Source organism: Tachysurus vachellii, chromosome 5 (genome assembly GCF_030014155.1).
Source record: "Tachysurus vachellii isolate PV-2020 chromosome 5, HZAU_Pvac_v1, whole genome shotgun sequence".
Lineage (NCBI taxonomy): Eukaryota > Metazoa > Chordata > Actinopteri > Siluriformes > Bagridae > Tachysurus > Tachysurus vachellii.
In genome coordinates this window covers 32,534,101-32,556,600 of record NC_083464.1, presented here as the reverse complement: position 1 = coordinate 32,556,600, position 22,500 = coordinate 32,534,101, and the positions used below count along the sequence as shown (strand labels likewise).

The 22,500-nt window shown below is 41.4% G+C and overlaps 3 protein-coding genes across 3 annotated transcripts in view; 2 read left to right on the top strand and 1 right to left on the bottom strand.

Annotated features, from left to right (window-relative positions):
• Positions 1 to 10,089, top strand: part of ipo4 (importin 4) — a 14,114-nt gene extending 4,025 nt beyond the window's left edge. Inside the window, exons 7-31 of the mRNA XM_060871274.1 lie at positions 1 to 7; positions 122 to 187; positions 292 to 393; positions 729 to 812; positions 892 to 1,044; positions 1,339 to 1,392; positions 1,778 to 1,887; positions 1,966 to 2,074; positions 2,176 to 2,305; positions 2,911 to 3,024; positions 3,103 to 3,216; positions 3,293 to 3,416; positions 4,331 to 4,442; positions 4,598 to 4,710; positions 5,695 to 5,772; positions 6,252 to 6,309; positions 6,516 to 6,621; positions 6,976 to 7,169; positions 7,723 to 7,770; positions 7,865 to 7,990; positions 8,072 to 8,298; positions 8,402 to 8,534; positions 9,030 to 9,134; positions 9,225 to 9,294; positions 9,383 to 10,089. The exon at positions 1 to 7 is cut by the window's left edge and continues 173 nt beyond it. Of these exons, the coding sequence (XP_060727257.1) occupies positions 1 to 7; positions 122 to 187; positions 292 to 393; positions 729 to 812; positions 892 to 1,044; positions 1,339 to 1,392; positions 1,778 to 1,887; positions 1,966 to 2,074; positions 2,176 to 2,305; positions 2,911 to 3,024; positions 3,103 to 3,216; positions 3,293 to 3,416; positions 4,331 to 4,442; positions 4,598 to 4,710; positions 5,695 to 5,772; positions 6,252 to 6,309; positions 6,516 to 6,621; positions 6,976 to 7,169; positions 7,723 to 7,770; positions 7,865 to 7,990; positions 8,072 to 8,298; positions 8,402 to 8,534; positions 9,030 to 9,134; positions 9,225 to 9,294; positions 9,383 to 9,513 (2,668 nt within the window). The 3' untranslated portion in view covers positions 9,514 to 10,089. The remainder of the gene's footprint in view (positions 8 to 121; positions 188 to 291; positions 394 to 728; positions 813 to 891; positions 1,045 to 1,338; positions 1,393 to 1,777; positions 1,888 to 1,965; positions 2,075 to 2,175; positions 2,306 to 2,910; positions 3,025 to 3,102; positions 3,217 to 3,292; positions 3,417 to 4,330; positions 4,443 to 4,597; positions 4,711 to 5,694; positions 5,773 to 6,251; positions 6,310 to 6,515; positions 6,622 to 6,975; positions 7,170 to 7,722; positions 7,771 to 7,864; positions 7,991 to 8,071; positions 8,299 to 8,401; positions 8,535 to 9,029; positions 9,135 to 9,224; positions 9,295 to 9,382) is intronic.
• Positions 10,090 to 10,422: 333 nt separating this feature from the next.
• si:ch211-196f5.2 (uncharacterized protein LOC556372 homolog) lies at positions 10,423 to 11,281 on the bottom strand. Its single transcript, XM_060870597.1, has 2 exons — positions 10,942 to 11,281; positions 10,423 to 10,654 (listed from the first exon to the last, which is right to left on the bottom strand). Exons 1-2 carry the CDS (start codon positions 11,061 to 11,063, stop codon positions 10,423 to 10,425), a joined length of 354 nt encoding a protein of 117 aa, XP_060726580.1. The 5' UTR covers positions 11,064 to 11,281.
• Positions 11,282 to 16,437: 5,156 nt separating this feature from the next.
• Positions 16,438 to 22,500, top strand: part of taf2 (TAF2 RNA polymerase II, TATA box binding protein (TBP)-associated factor) — a 21,718-nt gene continuing 15,655 nt past the window's right edge. Inside the window, exons 1-5 of the mRNA XM_060871273.1 lie at positions 16,438 to 16,928; positions 17,029 to 17,082; positions 18,612 to 18,772; positions 18,982 to 19,100; positions 22,028 to 22,169. Coding sequence (XP_060727256.1) covers positions 16,878 to 16,928; positions 17,029 to 17,082; positions 18,612 to 18,772; positions 18,982 to 19,100; positions 22,028 to 22,169 — 527 coding nt within the window. The 5' untranslated portion in view covers positions 16,438 to 16,877. The remainder of the gene's footprint in view (positions 16,929 to 17,028; positions 17,083 to 18,611; positions 18,773 to 18,981; positions 19,101 to 22,027; positions 22,170 to 22,500) is intronic.

Genomic DNA, 22,500 nt, shown 5'->3' with positions numbered 1-22,500 from the left:
GGAGATGGTTAGTTATGTTATATCTGTCTACATAGAAATCTGTTCCTAGTGGATTTTAAATGCTATTCTTTATTGAATACAAACAGAATCCGGTTTATTGGCTGTTTGTTTGTTTTTTCAGAACCTGATGCGCTCCTTAATCCCCAAACTGTTAATTGCCCTCAAACACCTCATTCAGGCTGACCAGGTTAGGGCAGTTTACAGTGCATTCATCATCACTTATTTGCTCTAAGCATGTGCTAACTGCTCGGTTGAGCGCTCGTCAGGTTGATGACTGGGTTTGTTGTGCAGGTTCAGGCCAGTGAGGCCATGGAGGTGTTTGACGAGTTGATGGAGAGTGAGGTCTCTATCGTGGTCCCACACATTACTGAAATCGTTCACTTCTGTATGGAGGTGGGTCTGTGTTTCGTTCCTGTTACAGAAGAAATCTGTCTTACGGAGATCAGAACGTTACAGTGGTGCAGAGGGTCTCTGAGCTCAGGCTCCTGTTTGTGAGCTGCTTTGCCTGATCTCTTCATGACTGTACAGGCTGTCCATGTTGTTTACCCCCCACCAAACGGCCCAGTGGGTGGAATGTTGACTGTAAATTGCCCCCAGGTGTGAATGTGTGTGTGAACGTCTGGTCCTTTACATTCATCTGTCCTTGTTCCTGTGATAGGTTTCAGGTGAAGATGCATGATGAATAAATAAATGAATGTTCCGAATGTTAATAGCTTTTTTTCTTTAAGGTGAGCTCAGATGTTTCACTCGACAATTCTCTGCGTGTCAAGGCCTTGTCCTGTATCGCTCTCCTCATTAGACTCAAGAGCAAGGTACTTTTACAAAGTCTAGTAACTGCTCTGTAAACACGGTGTATGTGAAGACCATCACCGCTTTCTCCTCTTCTTAAAGGCCGTGTTAAAGCAGAAGCTTTTGGCACCTATCTTACAAGTGGTGTTTCCGATTTTGAGCGCAACACCTCCACCTGGAGAGGAGGATCCTGAGGATACGGAGAGTGCAGAAGGTGATGGTGACACTGAGAGTCCCAAACACTTTGCTGCTCAGGTAACAGTCCACATTTTCACACTGATTTTCCACCGTGGTTGTTTTTTTTTATTTTTTATTGGAGTGCAACAACAAGCTCAACATTATTTATATCTGCAGCTCTAAGAGGTCACAAATAAACCCTAAAGTCCTAATTATTTATTATTTTCATTGCTTCCTTCCTTCCATATAGCTGTTAGTGTTTAAAAAGATGAGAGAGCCTGAAATAAGTAAAAGGAAAAGTAAAGCTAATGAATTTATTTAATTAAATGTAAAAACAGGAGAAGCTTTTTAAGAGCTGTTTGTCTCTTACAGGTGATCGACACGATGGCTCTTCACATGCCACCTGAAAAACTTTTCAACCAAGTGGTAAGAAAGTGCACTAACATACAGGACACCACATACAGGAGTCCATCATTAACATTTATTATTAAATCCCAGGTTTGGAGTGTTGATGTTACACCCATGATGTTTATCCCTCTGATACCAGAACAGTTTTCACTTCTAATTAAAGCTGCATTTTATTTTTAACTATTTAGTTCCTTTTAGGCTTCTGTATTGATGCAGTCTATAAACATCTGTATAAACATCTGTATAAACATCTGTATAAACATCTGTATAAACTGTTCTAAATCCCTGACCATACATAAACATAAACGCTTGTTTCCAGCCTGCTGCTATTAGGAAATCCTCAGTAACTGAATGCTCAAAACCTTCTATTAGATTCCTTATCAGTGGTTATGGTCTTCTGTAGATGCCCCTGACTCAGGCCTGCCTGTCGAGCCAGAACGCTTACGAGAGGAAGGGCGGTCTCATGTGTCTCGCCGTGCTCGCAGAGGGTTGTGCAGATCACATTCGCACTAAGTACGTTTTCACGTCGACGCTTTACTCCACACGAGATTTGGAAGACTTGTCTGTTAAACTGTCCACCTTCTGTGTCAGGTTGCTGTCGTCCATGCTGGAGACGGTGTGCCGCAGTCTGTCTGACAGTAACCAGGTGGTGCGCAGCGCAGCCCTTTTCGCTCTGGGGCAGTTCTCTGAGTATCTGCAGGTAAGAATTCATGTACTGTATTCATCATGATTTCTGTGTGCAACACTGCATAAGACACACATCTCATATCTAGTGTGTATTTTATACTTGCTTTGTCACAGCCTGAAGTCAGTAAATATCACGCAGAGCTGATGCCACTGTTACTAGGATACCTGTCTTCTCTAAACGAGGCCCGAATCGGCCACGTCACCAAGGCTTTCTACGCTCTGGAGAACTTCATAGAGAACCTGGGTAAGGATGAGGTGTTCATCTCAGTAAACAAGACAAAATAAAGTTCATCACATGTTCAAATCTTTATGGTAAGGTAAAAATCTGTATTTAAGTAAATAAACCTTATTTATAGAGCACAATATCTGCTGATATAACAAACTGAAAACCACGTGTTGAGCTTGGGTTTGATATCAGACCTGTCTGCAGTGTAAGAGATGTCCAGTTCATTCAGGGCAAACCTTCTAATGAAGATTAAACGTGATGTTACGACCCCTGTGAGTATCAGAGAGGAACTGGGAGGAGTTCTGGTTGTAGACGTGCGACAGACGACTGGTTGTCTCCATCACACAAGGCACTACAGTAGTGCAGCTGAGACGAAACCAAATCACTGCGTTGTTGTGTTTTAAGTCAGTCATCATTGTAGTTTGCTCTCAGCGAGTATTTCACACGAGCAGCATTGAGCTACAAAAACAAAACCTATTTACATTAGTAAAGGCTGCTTGAGGTTATATTTATATCTGTGTTCAGTTACAGCTAATTAACACCTGTGTGTTCAGCTCAGGATGAAGTGTGTGTTTTGTGTTTGACTAACATGACCTGTTCACCTTCCTTCCCTTCTCCACCAGATGATGATATTCATTCTTACTTGCCCACGCTGATGGAGACCATGCTGTCAGCCCTGAACAACACAGTTAACCTGAAGCTTAAGGAACTTGCTGTCAGTGCTATAGGAGCCATCGGTAATCAGAGCAGTCATGAAGACCAGCATTAAACCAATAACAAACACACTACAAAGCTAATCTACACTCTTCTCCTAGCTAACGCCGCCAAAGAGATGTTGGTGCCGTATTTCCCTCCTGTAATAGAGAGCTTGAAGGGCTTCCTGACAGACACGCGAGATGAAATGAGATCATTGCAGACCCAGGCCTTAGGTAGGGGTTTTACCTCCTTCTTCATCTGTAAACTCTTTATGTAACTGTAATCTGAACATTTCTGCTCTCACATCAGATACTCTGTCTGTGTTGGCTCGCACTGTGGGGAAGGATGTGTTTGGCCCGTTAGCTGCAGAGTGTGTGCAGCTGGGTCTGAACCTTACTGATGCTGTGGATGATCCAGATCTGCGGCGCTGCACGTACGAACCTTTTTATCGTTCTCTGTGTAGCCGATCAGACCGAGTCCAGTGTCGTCCTTGTCCCTGTTCTGTCTCCTACTTTTCATGTGAAGTGTCTGTGTGTAAAACGACACAAACTGAGCACTCGTGTGAATCAAGAACAGATTGAGTCATGTAAGTGTTGAGCAGAAGAAATGTTATGGTTTAACTTTCTCAGCATATACAGGACTAAAAATATCATACTGTTAACTGACCGACCGTCGGCACGAGGATCAGTGAAAAATAAAAGCTGGAGCTGTTGTAGAACACGTGACGTTTCACTTGAGCATCAGTAGGTCACATCATAAGGTACGTGTTGTAGTTCCCTGAAATCGCCCCCTGACCAGTCGTGTTAAACTGTCACCATCCAGGTGGACAGATTGCTGTCATTCCACTGTGTTGCTCTTTACACACTTGCTAGTGTTAATCTAATTTAGTGTTAAACTAATTTAGTGTTAATCTAATTTAGTGTTAAACTAATTTAGTGTTAAACTAATTTAGTGTTAATCTAATTCAGTGTTAAACTAATTTAGTGTTAATCTAATTTAGTGTTAATCTAATTCAGTGTTAATCTAATTCAGTGTTAATCTAATTTAGTGTTAATCTAATTCAGTGTTAATCTAATTCAGTGTTAAACTAATTTAGTGTTAAACTAATTTAGTGTTAATCTAATTTAGTGTTAAACTAATTTAGTGTTAATCTAATTTAGTGTTAATCTAATTTAGTGTTAAACTAATTTAGTGTTAAACTAATTCAGTGTTAAACTAATTTAGTGTTAATCTAATTTAGTGTTAATCTAATTTAGTGTTAATCTAATCTGTATTTAACATGCCATGAATTTAGCAGCTGAACATTTTACTCTGTGATCACTGACATTTGTGTGTCTGTGTGTTCAGGTACAGCTTGTTCTCAGCTGTGTCCACAATCAGTCCAGAAAGTGTTGATCCTCATCTTTCTGCCATCACCACGTTGATGCTCATGTCCCTAAGATCTACAGAGGGTGTTAAGGTAAGTGTTCAGGAGCCACTTCACCGTTCATGATCATTACATATAGATGTTTGTGATCTAACACACGAGCAGGTAGAAAGTTGCCCTGTGAGTTGTTGACTGTTTGTAGAGCAGAGAGAGAAACAGATACTGTACACGTACACATGACTTCACAGACTCATCTAGAGGAGGACAAGCAGTTTGTTCTCTTGGATGATGATGATGGTGAGGATGAAGGTGATGTTGTATTGGAGGAAGATGGAGAGAATGAGGTGGAGGATGTTGCTGGGTATGTTACTTCCTGTCTTTCCACTTGTTTTCTCTCTGTCTGTGTGGTGAGACACACTGACGTAGACACGGACGTAGACACGGACGTAGACACGGACGTAGACACTGACGTGAACACTGACGTAGACACTGACGTAAACACTGACGTGAACACGGACGTAGACACTGACGTGAACACTGACGTGAACACGGACGTAGACACGGACGTAAACACTGACGTAGACACGGACGTAGACACGGACGTAGACACTGACGTAAACACTGACGTGAACACGGACGTAAACACTGACGTGAACACTGACATAAACACAGACGTAAACACTGACGTGAACACGGACGTAAACACGGACATAAACACTGACGTAAACACGGACATAAACACTGACGTAAACACGGACATAAACACTGACGTGAACACTGACATAAACACAGACGTAAACACTGACGTGAACACGGACGTAAACACGGACATAAACACGGACATAAACACTGACGTAAACACTGACATAAACACTGACGTAAACACGGACATAAACACTGACGTAAACACTGACATAAACACTGACGTAAACACGGACATAAACACGGACGTAAACACGGACATAAACACGGACATAAACACTGACGTAAACACGGACATAAACACTGACGTAAACACGGACATAAACACTGACGTGAACACTGACATAAACACAGACGTAAACACTGACGTGAACACGGACGTAAACACGGACATAAACACTGACATAAACACTGACGTAAACACTGACATAAACACTGACGTAAACACTGACATAAACACGGACATAAACACTGACGTAAACACGGACATAAACACTGACATAAACACGGACATAAACACGGACATAAACACGGACATAAACACGGACATAAACACTGACGTAAACACGGACATAAACACGGACATAAACACGGACATAAACACGGACATAAACACTGACGTAAACACTTTCCCTCTCTGTAGCTTCACTGTAGAAAACTCTTACATTGATGAGAAGGAGGACGCTTGTGAAGCTCTTGGGGAAATCGCCTTTAACACCAGGTAACATTTTACACACTTCCTTTTGTTAAGCTTTAGCTGTCTGTAGAGATGTTTGTGTTCCTGCTTCTGTCCATAACACATCAGAGGTTTTCTCTCACCCCCCTCTCTCTCACCCCCCCCTCTCTCTCTCTCACCCTCCTCTCCCTCTTTCTCTCACCCCCCTCCTCTCCCTCTCTTTCATCTCTCACCCCCTCCTCTCCATCTCTCTCACCCCCCTCTCTCTCTCTCTCTCTCTCTCTCTCTCTCACCCCCCTCTCTCTCTCACCCCCCTCTCTCTCTCTCTCTCTCTCTCTCTCTCTCACCCCCCTCTCTCTCTCACCCCCCTCTCTCTCTCACCCCCTCCTCTCCATCTCTCTCACCCCCCTCTCTCCCTCTTTCTCTCACCCCCCTCCTCTCCCTCTCTTTCATCTCTCCTCTCCCTCTCTCTCTCTCTCTCTCCCTCCTCTCCCTCTCTCACCCCCCCTCCTCTCCCCCCTCAGTGCTGCGTTCCAGTCCTACCTGGAGTCAAGCTTTCAGCAGGTCTATGGTCTCTGTGATGTGAGTTACTGCCTGAACACTTCCTGCCACACCTGATGCAGTGATGTGTTAATGACAATGAAGTGCAGTTTCTGTATAAAATCTTCTATCACTGTAGCAGTGTGTGCAACCCAAGTGTCTTTTTCAGTATGTGTGAACTGAGTAAATGTTGTGTGTTATTTGAGTAATACCTTGTGTGTGTGTGTGTGTGTGTGTGTGTGTGTCAGTTTCCCCATGAGAATGTGAGGAGAGCAGCGTTCGGTGCCCTCGGCCAGTTCTGTCGAGCTCAGCACAAAGTGTGGCAGGACAATCCGACTGAGGCAAATCGTCAGGGTATATACTTCAATATACCCCTCATATACACCGCATACACATTATATACCCCTCATATACACCTCATACACACCATATACCTGTTATACCCCTCATATACCCCTCATACCCCTCATATACACCTCATATTATACCTCATACCCCTCATATACACCTCATACCTCATACCCCTCATATTATACCTCATACCCCTCATACACCCCTCATATTATTCCTCATACACCACAGCATCACTACACATAATGCCGTTTTTATTATTCGTACTTCCTGTATAGCGATTTAAAGAATCTGCCTTTCATGTTTTCCGCTGACGTCATCAATCTGATGGAGGTGTGTGTTTGTGTGCATTTGTAGCGTTACATAAACTGCTCGACGTGGTGATGCCCTGCTTCCTGGAGGCAGTGAAGAAGGACCGTGAGCGACAAGTGGTCATGGGAGTGCTGGAGGCCATGAACAGTGTCATCAAATCATGCAAGGGGGAGGCGTTACAGACACCACAGAGACTGGCTGAGGTCAGCCATGCCATTCGAGACGTGCTGAAGAAGAAGGTGTGGATGATCATCAGACTCTCCTGGTGTTGCTTTGCTGCAAAATGGACTAGACAGAAAATCCAGGAAGTTAAAACTGGACCACAAATAGACAAAAATATAGCTTTAAGATGACACACTTTGGTCATCACAACCAGACAGATAGTGACTAGTGAGACGCTTGTGAGTCAAAAGAAGTCCAACGAATAAAACAGAGTATGGAAAATCTGATGGTGTACAAATAAATTGGTCTCTTACTGTTTTTAAATATAGTAATAAGTTTAATTGGTTATAGAAATAAACGTAGATGTAACTGTATGTACATTTGGCTACAACTATTTTCTCTTGTATTCTTCCTCTCTCTAGTGTGGGATTATGTAGTGTGTTAAAGCACCATTGTGTTCATTTACCTGACACGGTGTAGGAAGTCCATGTGCAGGACGAGATGTATAATGAACCTGAATGTTTTTTACTGTACGGTGCTACAGAACATTCAGTTTGTTTACAGTCACGAATGAACAATGTTAATGTGTTAATGTGTTTAACGCAATGCATTTGTTTAATCTGTCAACAGACCGTGTGTCAGGATGGAGGAGGAGATGAAGGAGACGATGAAGAACAGGTTCTGGTTTGCTTCCTATTTGATGTGTCTGTATAAGCGAGTGAAGCTGAATTGATGTCAGGACCTGGAGCTTACAGAGATCTGTGTTTATTAGGCTGAGTATGACGCCATGCTGCAGGAGTTTGCTGGGGAGGGAATTCCTGTTCTGGCTTCAGTTGTACCTGCAGAAACCTTTTACTCTCACCTCAATGATCTACTGCCACTGATTATGAACAAAGCCGTGAGTCTTACCCTTTGTTTTCTTTATGAAAATGTCCATCCATGTCAGATATTTGTATAACTCCTCCTTTTTCCCCTGCAGAAGCCTTCCTGCACCGTGGCAGACCGCTCCTTCTCTGTAGGAACACTTAGCGAGACCCTGCACTCTCTGGCTGCTGTGTCTGGGGGTAGAGCTGTGGCAGGAAAGTTGTCCAATCGGCTGCTGCCGGTGCTTGTGGGTGGTGTTAAAGACAGTGACGCAGAGGTGCGCAATAACAGCGTGTTCGGCTTGGGAGCTCTAGCGGAGGCTGCTGGACCCATCGTCTCCTCGTATCCTTGACAGATGACTATATTCAGTCAAACTTTATGCTCTCATCTCTCCTAAAGCTTCACATTACAACATTGACTGCTTTTCCTCAGCATGTTCCTGTAGTAATTACCCAATGATGCTGTCTCTCTTCTCTAACCTGCTGGTCAGAGAGTCAGACAGGAGAGTGATTGATAACTTGTGTGCTGCACTTTGCCGGATGATCATGAGCCACATCGAGGGAGTGCCGCTGGAGCAGGTATCAGAGTGTGACGTGTCAATCACAGTTCACAGTAGATGTCTAATGTCTAGTAAAGTTGTGTGTGCAGTGCATTAAAGGTGGGAGTCTGACTTTCTGATGGTTAAAGGAAAAATGTTCTTTAATATTGATACTGTGATAAATGTCTAAATTACTACAATACGCTCTTTTTTAATTATAAGGACATATTTCTAACACATCTGAACATATTTAACCTATTTGTTTAATAACTTTATTTAAAACAGCATCCTGCTCCCTAATACATTACAATGGCTTTAAAAAAAATAAAGTATCTAATGATAAATTGGTCTCAGATCAGATCCTAAAATAACTATCAGATTTATATCAAACATATTAAAGAATTGTAGCTTCTGACTTGATGCTGTTCTTCACTGAGCTGGTTGGTGGACATTTAATCTGATCACTGGTCCTTAAGGGTTTTAATCCATTTAAATAATATCCTGTAAATATGTAAATAACTTCTCGGTTCTCCAGGTGCTTCCTGCTCTTCTGGAACGTCTCCCTCTGAAGGAAGACCTTGAGGAAAATAAGACGGTCTACAGCTGCCTGGCTTTCCTCTATTCCCGTAACCCGGCCCTGGTAAAAACCTGATCAGTGCTCGAGTCGGTCAGCTTTTCTCCTGTAATTGTGTTTCAGTATATTGAGCTCTGGTGTTTTTCATCTCTCGAGGTTGTTAGCCATCTGAAGCCGGTCCTGTCCGCTGCGGTACAAGTAATAGGAACAAAGGATATGGATGCAGGTGAGAGAGCCGGCTTTCTTATGTTCTTATTTCTTTCAGCTTAAGCTTCGTGAGCATTTCATTATCTGCCGTGTGTGTTGTGTTTCAGACGCCCAGAACAGCCTTGTCGTGTTGCTCAGAGACATCAGCAAACGATACTCCCAGGAATTCGAGAGCGCTGCCATGTCCCTTCCAGCCGAGCAACGGACAAAGATGATCGCGTCTGTTGCTGAATCCTAGTCAAAGATCTTCCCTCAAAAGCTTTTTTTTTGTGCTACAGTTTACGTTAACCATCAAAGTCACTTCTATACACTTCAGCACTTCCATTTACGATTTTTTTTTGCAGCGTATAATTTATTTGTGTTATAGCTGTTACACTGTGGACACTAGTTTGAAATGCATCCCTCAAAGACTCATGATGTCATTCTCAGATGTTTAGCGTTTCTCTGTAAAGGATCATCATCACTACTGCAACGTAAGATGGTTATATAAAGGAATAAAAGCTGTGGAAGCATCTGGATGTGTAGAAGCTCTTACTGAGATCAGCATGGACACAAAGCATGTAGAGAAGAACTTTATTAGTTTAATCAAACTATTTATATAGTTTAATCTTCACTAAAAAGCCACCGCTTTAGTTTTCTATACAATCAGCTGTTTAGTATTTGAAATATATTTATCATGAAGTATTAGTGATCATTGCTGCTCTATTTTTCCATGCAGTTATTAGTGGTCGACTGTAACCACTTTGGAAATGGGACTTTGTAAGGATTTAACACGTAAACAAGAACGTAATAAAATCCCTGATAATCTCCATAATCATCTTTGTATTTAATCAGTGTTCCAGTAAGCAGCATGAGACATTAACACAGTATAATAATGATGATTGTCTGTGTTCAGTCCAACACACTCTGCTCTTCTGACTCCTCTGTTGTCCTGTGGGTTTGGGAATCCAAAGCCAGGGTCATTTCAACCGGCTCATTATCATCTGCAAAAAAATATATATATAATAATAATTTACATTTTGTTCTAGGTGACATTCTACACGACGCGACTGTAAACTCTAATCCCTGGTCTTCTATTTGTGAAAATCTGCCCCAAACAAATATGTGACTGAACTTGAGTCTGATATTTAGCTGGCTTTAAGCTTTCCTAACCTGGAGTGTGCGTCCACGGCAGGAAGGCGATGCCGCTGCGGCAGTACGAGCGGTCCGTGTGGGACTCGGTGCTGTACAGAACCTCCTGGCATTTGGTTTGACCCGGCAGTTGTGCTTTCACTCGAACCTCCAGCACGGACACTTCCTTCTCCTTAAGTTTCCCTGATCTGCTCCTCACCTGTGTGCGCTTGGTGTCCATCAACACCACACGCTCTTTCACCGCCGATCTACAAGCCGACACAATATCATTCACAGTGTACGCATGATGGTGAGCGTCACACACACCAGATGATTAGTAAACAAGTGGTGAGGAATTCATCTCCATCTGCTAAATCTATCAGAATAATCTTGTTTCTCCCTCATCGTAGATTGTGTTGTTATTATGATGTCATACAGCCTTCAAGGGAACAAGACATGAACATATTTTATCCATTCGTTTTATCTGTAAACATTAACATTATCCAGAAACACGGAGGCAAACTAGTAAGATATTGGCTTGAACTTCAGGACTCACTCGTCAATACCCAGATCTGCAAGTGTGGTGTTGAGGAAAGGGAACGTCTGTTCAGGACCCGTCACCTCGATGGGCAGAGACACACACAGAGGGATCTCCTTTTCCATTTCAGACCGAATCATTTTTGTGTATCTGTGGAATTTAGAAGCTTTTTCCTGGACGTCGTCTTCTCAGGAGTCTGATCTCCTGTTGTCCTTTCAGAGCGAATGTTCTCTCTATGATCAACTGGGTATAAAATCAGTGCATCAAAAATGTCCAAATGAAGAAACTGAGCTTTTGTTCTCGTCTGGTTTTCCCTGGAGCGCATGAGGGTGTGGAGACGTTCTAATACGGATCCTAAAGCAAGTGCCAATTTAAATGGCCTGTGTGAATGTGTGCAATGTTGAACTGGGCTGTGAAGTCTACTAAGCTGTCAGACACGGATAACTGAACGCTCTGAATGTTTTGGTGATGTACGTTGTTGGGTATTTCTACTGGACGCTTGGCTTGTACTTTACACAATCTCTTTTTTCCTAATTATATAATAAAAACAGTTCACTTTCCAGGTTTATTCCTAATTACTTCAGTAATATGAACTTAAAAGAAGAATTCATCTTTCATACTAAATGATTCTGAGTCTGGTCCTAAAACAAAGGATGTCTTTAAAGTTGGAATTTAAAATCTACTGAACTTTAATGACCTTAAAAATACAGTAAAATCCTTGTGAGCTGTAAAGAGCTGCTCTAATAACACTTGTTAATTTGGTCTGAATTTCTGATTCCGTGTTGATATCAGGGTTCTGTGACAGGTAGCTAAATCTCTGCTCTTCATGTAACAGATCATGGTCATGTTTGAAAAGCGTAAACTCCGTCCATCTTGTTTTTATTTCTTTTTTCATTTTAATGCTTGTCATGTGGCAGTTTGGCTCCTCTGCCAAACCCTGATATTAATAAATAAGGTCAGTTCTAATAGTTTATCTGACTATTTTATTGGACGTGGATTGTGTGGTTTTTTTTTCTACCAGAAGTTTTTTTTCCACGTTTGTTCCTCGTGAGCATGAACTTTAATGGAAGATTCCATCAGAATAAACAACATGATGCTTTCAGGCAGTTTTACAGCTTCCCTGTTCTGTGTACAGCAGCATTAACACTGGACACGACCGTAAAGCGGCTTCACAGAAATATAGAAATTCAACACATTAATGATAAATGTATCGATTTATTCCTAATGAGCAAGTCAGAGTGACGGTGGTGAGAAAAACTTCCTGAGATGATATTAAGGAGAAACCTTCAGAGGAGCCGGATTCAAAATCCAGTGTAAACATCTTAAGCAGCTTCTGAAGGGCATTTACACCAATCAACTAACCCTAACCCAGGCTCATAATCTACTGGGTTTCCTTGTTGAGAATCTCTCAGCTGAGCTCAGTGTGAATAGATGAAGCTCATCAAACATTCAGAAGATATTGCTGTATACTGTAGAATGTTCAGAAATACACATAAATGTGCAGAAATGTGGAATTGTGACAGAATTTAATGGCTGTTAATAATTTTGACACATTTCTAACATGCAGTATTTAATAATATTCTTTTGAGTGAAGGATAATTATTCTGTGTAAAGGACACTTGTTATTGCTTGGTTTTATTAACGGTTATTTTACATTTTTTTAGATGACGCTTCAAATATTTCAGATTAAATGAAAAAAAAAAGGTTTTTTAAGGTTCCAGATTGAAAAATGTTTGTAATTGTACAGACTGCAGTTTCCAGTTGATGTGTTAATGTGATGCTGATAAAGAGCATTATTGTAGGCAGGTGTTACATTTCTGCAGCATTGTTCATACTCAGTTTCACTGCTCTGAGATCAGACACTCACAGACAGCGAGTCACATCTCCGTCAGAAAAGACTGTGTGGAAAATGAGGTCACTTTCTGTTTGTCTACTTCTTCAAGTTCTTCATAAAGAATCTTAACCCTAAAAAGAGCTCATAAGATCAGAAAGTGTTAGGAGTCATAAGGAGGACTTTTAAGAGCTTTATGAGTTTCTTTATCAGAGGAGAAAATGGTGAAAAAAAAGGTGAAGAGGGAGAAGAAATGTGTTGTATATAATATTTAATAATGATAGTGAGTTAATAAATTTATACAGATTAGATCGTGTAAGGATTATTTTAGTGACCAATCAGATTAGAGGTAACATCTCAGACAAATTTATAAATATATATATAATCTGTCGCTGTGTCATTTAGAGACTCGAACATCTCTGAAACAGAGCCGAAATGCCACAGAGGCAGAAATCTTAAATTATTAATTAACTTTATTAAACTTATTAAATTATTTGCCGTTTACATGCGTAGTTGATCTCTACAGAAATCTAATGTTCTTGCTCAGGAATTACACCAAACACCGAATGATTATTACAGATTAATTTATTGTCACAAACATACATGAAGTGGTGGCAACGCTCTTAACCCTCAATTCCTCAGTTTTATGAAAGAAATTAAATAAAATATAAGTCGATCAGGATAAGTTTCATTGCTAAAAGTTTTGTCTAAAATGTACAAACCTCCTTTGGACAAACTGAAAAAGCATAAAAAGTTTACTACTAATAATAATAATATCTGTTGCAGCTCCTCTATCAGTCATGAAGAAATCAGAGCCAGATGGATGTACTTGTCTGATCCAGTGAAGAACTGTGAGTGCTATAGTAACAAAGTACAAATGAATAATAAGACAAAAGTATATCCATATATAACAATACAGTGAGATGTCCTCAATAATTGTGTGTTCAGGAATTTATAAATTATTTCACTATCTGTTTATCAATTAGACAATGAACCGCTTATCCTACACGAGACAGTGTTCTGAGAACATGAACAGAAGACAGAGGTAGCTTAATGTTTTAGGTGTTGGCCTACTGATCGGAAGGAAGGCTGTGAGTTTGAATCCCAGGTCCACGAGTTACCACCGATGGGTCCTTTAGCAAGCCGCTGGACCGTCATTTGCTCAATAAAATGGGATTAAAATGACTCTGAGGTTTTCTGCCAAGTGACAAAAATGTACCAGACACCCCGAGGTGGTGCAGCACACACACCAATCAGATAGGGAGTCTGAGGGGATTGGCAACCTGGTATACCTAGAGGACTCAATAAAACGTTTGTCTTATATGTTTTAATATTCTGGACTTGTCTTGTGTGTATGTTGACGTGTCTATAGATTGGATGCAGGGCAGTGGATTCAATATCTGATAGGACAATATGATAGAACAATGCAGAAATAAAAGAACGATAGCAGTCTTGTTTAGTCTATGGAATGTTTTGTCTCTACACTCGCTATTGTACAGAGGCTCAGCTATATGTGTATATGTATATAATACATGTGTGTATACATAAGGCAGTAAGAGTACAGACAGTTCTTAAAGTTGATCAGAGGATCCTCAGAACCGCAGGTCTTGGGGTGTTGTGGGTGTACAGTGGTTAAGACCTACCCAAAGAGGTCATGAAGCACATGTTCCTTTATCTCCTGTAGTCGGCTGGGGACGTGTGTGTGTTATCTGGGAAAGAAAAAGGATGCCAGCAGAGTTACTGTGATGTTCTGGGCAATGTTCTGCTTGGAGACCTTCAGTCCGAACCTCCACGTGGATGTTACATTAACACGTAACAACTGCTTTTATTTCTATTCTTTATTCTGTTTTATTGTCCTGGAATCAAAAGACTTTGAAAGATTTGCAAATGTTCTTTGACTTTCATTTAGTAAATATTCTCATTTTGTATTAAGGTATTGTTACTGAAAACCAGTGTTGTAATGTAACGGAGTACAAATACTTCGTTACTGTACTTTAGAAATGTCACGTATCTGTACTTTACTTCACTATTTAAATTTATGTCAACTTTCACTTTTACTCCACTAGGTTTCCCAGATAAAATGTAGACTTTTACTGCGTTATATTTCCACTAAACATCTTCGTTACTCATTCATTCATTCATCTTCTACCGCTTATCCGAACTACCTCGGGTCACGGGGAGCCTGTGCCTATCTCAGGCGTCATCGGGCATCAAGGCAGGATACACCCTGGACGGAGTGCCAACCCATCACAGGGCGCACACACACACACACACACACACACACTCATTCACTCACACAATCACACACTACGGACAATTTTCCAGAGATGTCAATCAACCTACCATGCATGTCTTTGGACCAGGGGAGGAAACCGGAGTACCCGGAGGAAACCCCCGAGGCACGGGGAGAACATGCAAACTCCACACACACAAGGTGGAGGCGGGAATCGAACCCCGACCCTAGAGGTGTGAGGTGAACGTGCTAACCACTAAGCCACCGTGACCCCCCCTCGTTACTCGTTACTACAAAATAAAATCAGAAGAAATGTGTGTGACTGTAATAATGGAGGTTTGGTGAATCACTGCTCCTAGATTACATTACGCTCCACACGCTGTACGGAGAAGCACAGGGACGCGCAGCGTGCACGCGCAGTCAGAGCTGGAGGCGCAGCGTGCACGCGCAGTCAGAGCTGGAGGCGCAGCGCGCACGCGCAGTCAGAGCTGGAGGCGCAGCGTGCACGCGCAGTCAGAGCTGGAGGCGTTTATCTATAACTTTAACCGGCGGAAAGCCGCAAAGAGGCAACCAAAAGTAGTGAAATGTCACTATTCTTATTACCAGAGTTGTAGCACAAACAAAATATTAATGTAAACAATCCATTTAGTACTAAATAAAAATAACATTTATTGATTTGGTCTTTGTGAATATTAGTTTATTAATGACTACATTCATTAGACACACTGTTTGTAGAGAATGTACACACACATGAACTGATCTGATTCAAGACTGACATCATTACATCATACATAAAATTTTGGTGTCCACTTTTGACATTTAATAATAATGTAGTCATATAATATATAATATAAAACTCTTCTTCTTTTAAATTCTCACTGAGGACTAAAACCCCCTAAAGATGAGACCCTAGAACTGCCCCTGATCTTATGTCTACTGAAAATCACTGAAATTTTACTTTTACTTCAAATACTTAAGTACATTAAATATCAGAAAATGACTTTTGATACTTAAGTACAGTAAATATCAGATATTATTATAGACTGATACCGCGCATGCGCACTACGGAGCAGCGCTTTAATCGGTGTTTATTAAGAATAAAAACAATATAAAGTTTATATTCTGCTTTGACTCTGATTAACTAGTTTAACTGTACAGTTTGCAGCTCTATTTGTTCTGTTGACCCTCTTTATAAACACACAACAAAAACAACTCAAGGTTTTATGTTAATGCTAACACTATCACAACACTAACACTATCACAACACTAACACTATCACAACACTAACACTATCACAACACTAACACTAACACGTGTCACAAACACAAACACGTGTCACAGGTAATAAATATTTTATTTATCATGCTTTACAAACAAGAAAAGTGACATGGGGTCTATCACAACATCCGGGTCGCCGCCGTGCTTCTTCCTGTGTTTTACGCGGGAGGTCAAAAGTCACGAACAAAATGTCTGTGCTCGGTTTATTGACGCTGATTATTGGCTCAAAGGTCTAAAGATCTTCTGACATGTTTAATAGAAGCGGTTTCTGTAACCTGCAGCTCTCACTGAGGGCAGTAACGTTTATTATTAACGTTTATTATTAATGTTTATTATTAATCTCTGTTATTAATGTTTACAGTTGGCTCTAAAAGCGTAGCTTCTTCCCCTTAGCCTGTTAGCTCGTTAGCCTGTTAGCTCGTTAGCCTGATAGCTCGTTAGCATGTTAGCTCGTTAGCCTGATAGCCCGTTATCCTGTTAGCATGTTAGCTCATTAGCCTGTTAGCTCTTTAGCATGTTAGCTCGTTAGCCAGTTAGCTTTCGGCGCAGCAACAGTGAGCTTCAACATTCTGTGATTTTTTTTACCACCACCATCAACACAAAGCTACGAAAATGAACCGGAAAAAGGACAAAGGCTTCGAGAGTCCGCGACCTTATAAATTATAAGTATCCAATAATCTGGTTTTCACGTCTTGCACATTTACAGTAACAACGTGATTACTAGTGTTTTATTTTAATGGCTTGTGTTTATCTCCCAAACACAACACACCAGGTGGTCTGTATTAACAACATCAACTTCCAGAGGAAGTCAGTTATTGTGAGTAAAACAACAAAGTCCTGGTCTTTACACTCTATTACACTCTATTACACTCTGTTACACTCTGTTACACTCTGTTACACTCTATTACTCTCTATTACACTCTGTTACACTCTATTACACTCTGCTACTCTCTATTACACACTATTACACTCTATTACACTCTGTTACAGATTTTTCAGCTCACTTTCTTCAAAACTCCATGCATTTCATCTTATACATTCCATTTGTCAGTTACGTTCGTTGTTTATAAGCCTCTCCTTTGTTCAGAGACTTTTTAAAACAGTTGTTTAGAAATCGATTTATTTAAATTCAATTACACTGAAATGTCAAATCCTTTATCTGGGGCAATTTCTGAAAGATTCTAGAAGTTCATCAAGGATGTAAAGTTGATATTCTAATAGACTTTAATTAGAAAATATAACTTTGCATTTGTGGAGTTTTAGTAAAGTGGGAATGACTTCAAACCTGTATGTAAATGTTTGGCTGTAACTGTTTGTGGCTGTTGGTTGACTGTCAGATTGACTGATGGATTAATAGATTGACATCCAGTGTGACAGACTGGAAGACTAGATAACAAACAGACTGGTGGACTGGTTGTTGGATGGAGTGACTGCCCAAGTGACTGCTGGTGGGGTGACTGGTGGGGTGACAATGTCTGGTGGAGTGACTGGTGGGGTGGCTGGTAGAGTTATTGGTGGGGTCATTGGAGTGGTGACTGAATGACTGGGGGAGTGACTGGTGGGGTGACTGAATGACTGGTGGGGTGACTGAATGACTGGTGGGGTGACTGAATGACTGGTGGGGTGACTGAATGACTGGTGGGGTGACTGGTGGAGTGACTGGTGAGTTGACTGAATGACTGGTGGGGTGACTGGTGGAGTGACTGGTGGGGTGACTGAATGACTGGTGGGGTGACTGGTGAGTTGACTGAATGACTGGTTGGGTGACTGGTGGGGTGACTGAATGACTTTGGGAGTGACTGGTGGGGTGACTGGTGGGGTGACTGGTTGGGTGACTGGTGGGGTGACTGGTGGGGTGACTGAATGACTGGTGGGGTGACTGGTGGAGTGACTGGTGGGGTGACTGGTGAGTTGACTGAATGACTGGTGGAGTGACTGGTGGAGTGACTGGTGAGTTGACTGAATGACTGGTGGGGTGACTGGTTGGGTGACTGGTGGGGTGACTGAATGACCGGTGGAGTGACTGGTGGGGTGACTGAATGACTGGGGGAGTGACTGGTGGGGTGACTGGTGGGGTGACTGAATGACTGGGGGAGTGACTGGTGGGGTGACTGGTGGGGTGACTGAATGACTGGTGGGGTGACTGGTGGGGTGACTGAATGACTGGTGGAGTGACTGAAAGATTGGTTGACTGACTATTTGACTGGTTGCTTGACAGGTGAACTACGTAATAGTGATAAATGAGCTAAATGGCTGACAGTGTAGATGATCTGATTTGCACTGATTTGCACTGAAAACATGTTCCAAGACGATTAATAACGACTGTATTAACTTTGTTTGTATCAGGGTTTTGTGGAGCTGACCATCTTCCCCACCGTGGTGAACCTGAACCGCATCAAACTGAACAGCAAGCAGTGCCGCATTTACAGGGTGCGAGTGAACGAGCTGGAAGCACCATTTCTATATAACGACCCCACGCTGGAGGTCTGCCACCACGAGTCCAAGCAGTGAGCATTGCACTTCATAACCTTGTGTAGCCTGGTGTTTGTGCAACATTATGGGATTGTTGTATTAAATGTGATTACTTTATTAAGTCTCCAGCTCTAAGACTGAATGCTTCTTGAACATTGTCAGTTATAATTTTGGGCACCGTTTCGTTTAAGATTGTAGTCACAGTGCAGAATGTTTTATTGTCGTACATGCGTGTTTGTTGCAGGCGAAACCTGAACTACTTCTCCAGCGCTTATGCTGCAGCAGTGAGTGCCGTTGATCCAGATGCAGGGAATGGAGAGCTCTCTATTAAAGTGCCTGCTGAACTGTGGAAGCAGGGAGACGGTGAGCTGTAATTTACGTACATTCAGCAGCCCGTGTGAAGATACTGGTTTTGACACGTTTTTTTATTATTGGTGTCATGTATCACTTCACCACAAGGTGGTGCGATGTAGTGGCCCCTGAGAAGCTGCTCGCAGTTACAGGTGTTGGACAATGAAACTGAAACATCTGGATTTAGTGCACAAACATTTATTAGTATGGTGCAGGTCCTTCTTTTGTGGCACATGCAGCCTCAGTTCATGTCTCAGTGACAGATACTGAAGTCCTGCTCGGTGATCAGAAGGATCCTGAGTCAATCCTCCTACAGAACAGTGGCCAGGTCACTATGTGGTGCTGATGGAGGAAAAAGCTCCTGACTCGTGTCTCCAAAACGCCCCAAAGTGAATCAGTAATATCCAGATCTGATGAACTTCACGTTCAATGTTCATCAAAACACTCCGTCCTGTCTTGCTGTGTGTCATCCTGATCTTTATGCATGAATATTGAATGAATGAATGAATATGAATATTATGAATGAACATGAATATTGACCCTGTGGAGGTCCTGACAAACAGAAGAGTCGAAGTGTGTATTTAAGTCTGCAGTGAGTCTGACAGCTGCAGTGGTTCATCGTTCGTGGTGGTATGCTGAGGTTTTCATTTTCACAATTTTTTCATGTGTCTCCCATTATGTTGTGTGGATTACAATACCATAATTTGTAATTAAATATAAGCCACACCCACAGAATTAAAAAAAAATTATTATTTTGAACATAAATAAGCCGCACATGTCTATAAGCCGCAGGTGCCTACAGGTACATTGAAACAAATTAACTGTACACAGGCTTTAATGAAACACGGCTTGGAACAAAAATAAAAAATGAGCAGTAAACAGTAGCTTACCAAGAAAGTCATTGGTCACTATCTTCCTCCTCCTGTGCACTGAAACCATTGAAGTCGTCATCTTCGGTGTCAGAGTTAACCTGTTCGGCAATTTCAGAGGTCTAATGCAGTGGTTCCCAAACTTTTTACAGAGACGTACCCCCCAGGGATTTAACATCATTCTGCGTAAACCCCCCTTAACTAACTTTTGATCAAACAACTTTAGTATACAAATCATATATTTGTTTTATGATTTTTTTTTTTTAAATGACTCTTTTAAATGTCTCAGTCTATATCAGTCTGTCTCCGTCTGTCTCAGTCTTTATCAGTCTGTCTCCGTCTGTCTCAGTCTATCTCAGTCTGTCTCAGTCTTTATCAGTCTGTCTCAGTCTTTATCAGTCTTTCTCAGTCTTTATCAGTCTGTCTCAGTCTATCTCAGTCTGTCTCAGTCTGTCTCAGTCTATCTCAGTCTGTCTCAGTCTGTCTCAGTCTTTATCAGTCTGTCTCAGTCTATCTCAGTCTGTCTCAGTCTGTCTCAGTCTATCTCAGTCTGTCTCAGTCTGTCTCAGTCTTTATCAGTCTGTCTCAGTCTTTATCAGTCTGTCTCAGTCTTTATCAGTCTGTCTCAGTCTGTCTCAGTCTATCTCAGTCTGTCTCAGTCTGTCTCAGTCTGTCTCAGTCTTTATCAGTCTGTCTCAGTCTGTCTCAGTCTGTCTCAGTCTGTCTCAGTCTGTCTCAGTCTTTATCAGTCTTTATCAGTCTGTCTCAGTCTGTCTCAGTCTGTCTCAGTCTGTCTCAGTCTGTCTCAGTCTTTATCAGTCTTTATCAGTCTGTCTCAGTCTTTATCAGTCTTTCTCAGTCTTTATCAGTCTGTCTCAGTCTATCTCAGTCTGTCTCAGTCTGTCTCAGTCTATCTCAGTCTGTCTCAGTCTGTCTCAGTCTTTATCAGTCTGTCTCAGTCTTTATCAGTCTGTCTCAGTCTTTATCAGTCTGTCTCAGTCTGTCTCAGTCTATCTCAGTCTGTCTCAGTCTGTCTCAGTCTTTATCAGTCTGTCTCAGTCTGTCTCAGTCTGTCTCAGTCTGTCTCAGTCTTTATCAGTCTTTATCAGTCTGTCTCAGTCTGTCTCAGTCTGTCTCAGTCTCTCAGTCTTTATCAGTCTTTATCAGTCTGTCTCAGTCTGTCTCAGTCTTTATCAGTCTGTCTCAGTCTTTATCAGTCTGTCTCAGTCTTTATCATTCTGTCTCAGTCTTTATCAGTCTGTCTCAGTCTTTATCATTCTGTCTCAGTCTTTATCAGTCTGTCTCAGTCTTTATCAGTCTGTCTCAGTCTTTATCAGTCTTTCTCAGTATTTATCAGTCTGTCTCAGTCTTTATCAGTCTGTTCTCAGTCTGTTCTCAGTCTATCTCAGTCTGTCTCAGTCTTTATCAGTCTATATCAGTCTGTTCTCAGTCTGTTCTCAGTCTATCTCAGTCTGTCTCAGTCTTTATCAGTCTATATCAGTCTGTTCTCAGTCTATCTCAGTCTTTATCAGTCTATCTCAGTCTTTATCAGTCTTTATCAGTCTGTCTCAGTCTTTATCAGTCTATATCAGTCTGTTCTCAGTCTATCTCAGTCTATCTCAGTCTGTCTCAGTCTTTATCAGTCTATCTCAGTCTGTCTCAGTCTATCTCAGTCTTTATCAGTCTATCTCAGTCTTTATCAGTCTTTATCAGTCTGTCTCAGTCTTTATCATTCTGTCTCAGTCTGTCTCAGTCTTTATCAGTCAAATACGTTTAATTCACATACAATTTGTGCCTCTTTGTTGTGTGCAGGTTTTATAACTTTTTGCCCTTTTGTTGTAAAAATTCATTACCTCAGTTGTATATTTCATTAATAGCTCATTTTTTTCTTGTTCTAATTCAATATATCTGTTTTTATTTATATATATTTATAATAATTGAAATATATATATACAGCAGAGTACTACAAGTTCTGTGTGTATTATAACTCAACAGCAGACTACAGTCGCTGTGTGTTCTGATGAATAATACAGATATATTTTGCCCTTTTGTGCTCTGGTGTATTTGCAGAGATGAAGGTACTGAAGGTGTATATTGAGTTCTCCCTGGACCAACCTAAAGGAGGGCTGCACTTTGTTGTGCCTGACATGGAGGGCAGCATGGCTGAGAGAGGAGCTCACGTCTTCTCCTGCGGATACCAGAATTCCACTCGGTAAGCTGGTGATTTCCTGGAAGCCCATCAGCAAGCTTTGGTGTGTGTAGGGGTTGCCAGGTCTCAGCATCATTTTCACGCTTGTGTTCCATCTAACGCAGATCTCAGCAGTAGTATTTTTATTTGTATTTATTTAAGCAGCTGGATGATGTCATTGTCAGCATAACACAGTAAATGAACAACTGGTGCAGAAGATGTGTATTTTAAACGTCTTAGCTGAACAAAAATCACTAACAGACACAAAGTCCGGTTGAAATAACGTCTGATCACAAAACATATTATTCTCATGTTATGAGTTTAAGTGTTGAAGGTTCAAAGAAAAGAATTTTAA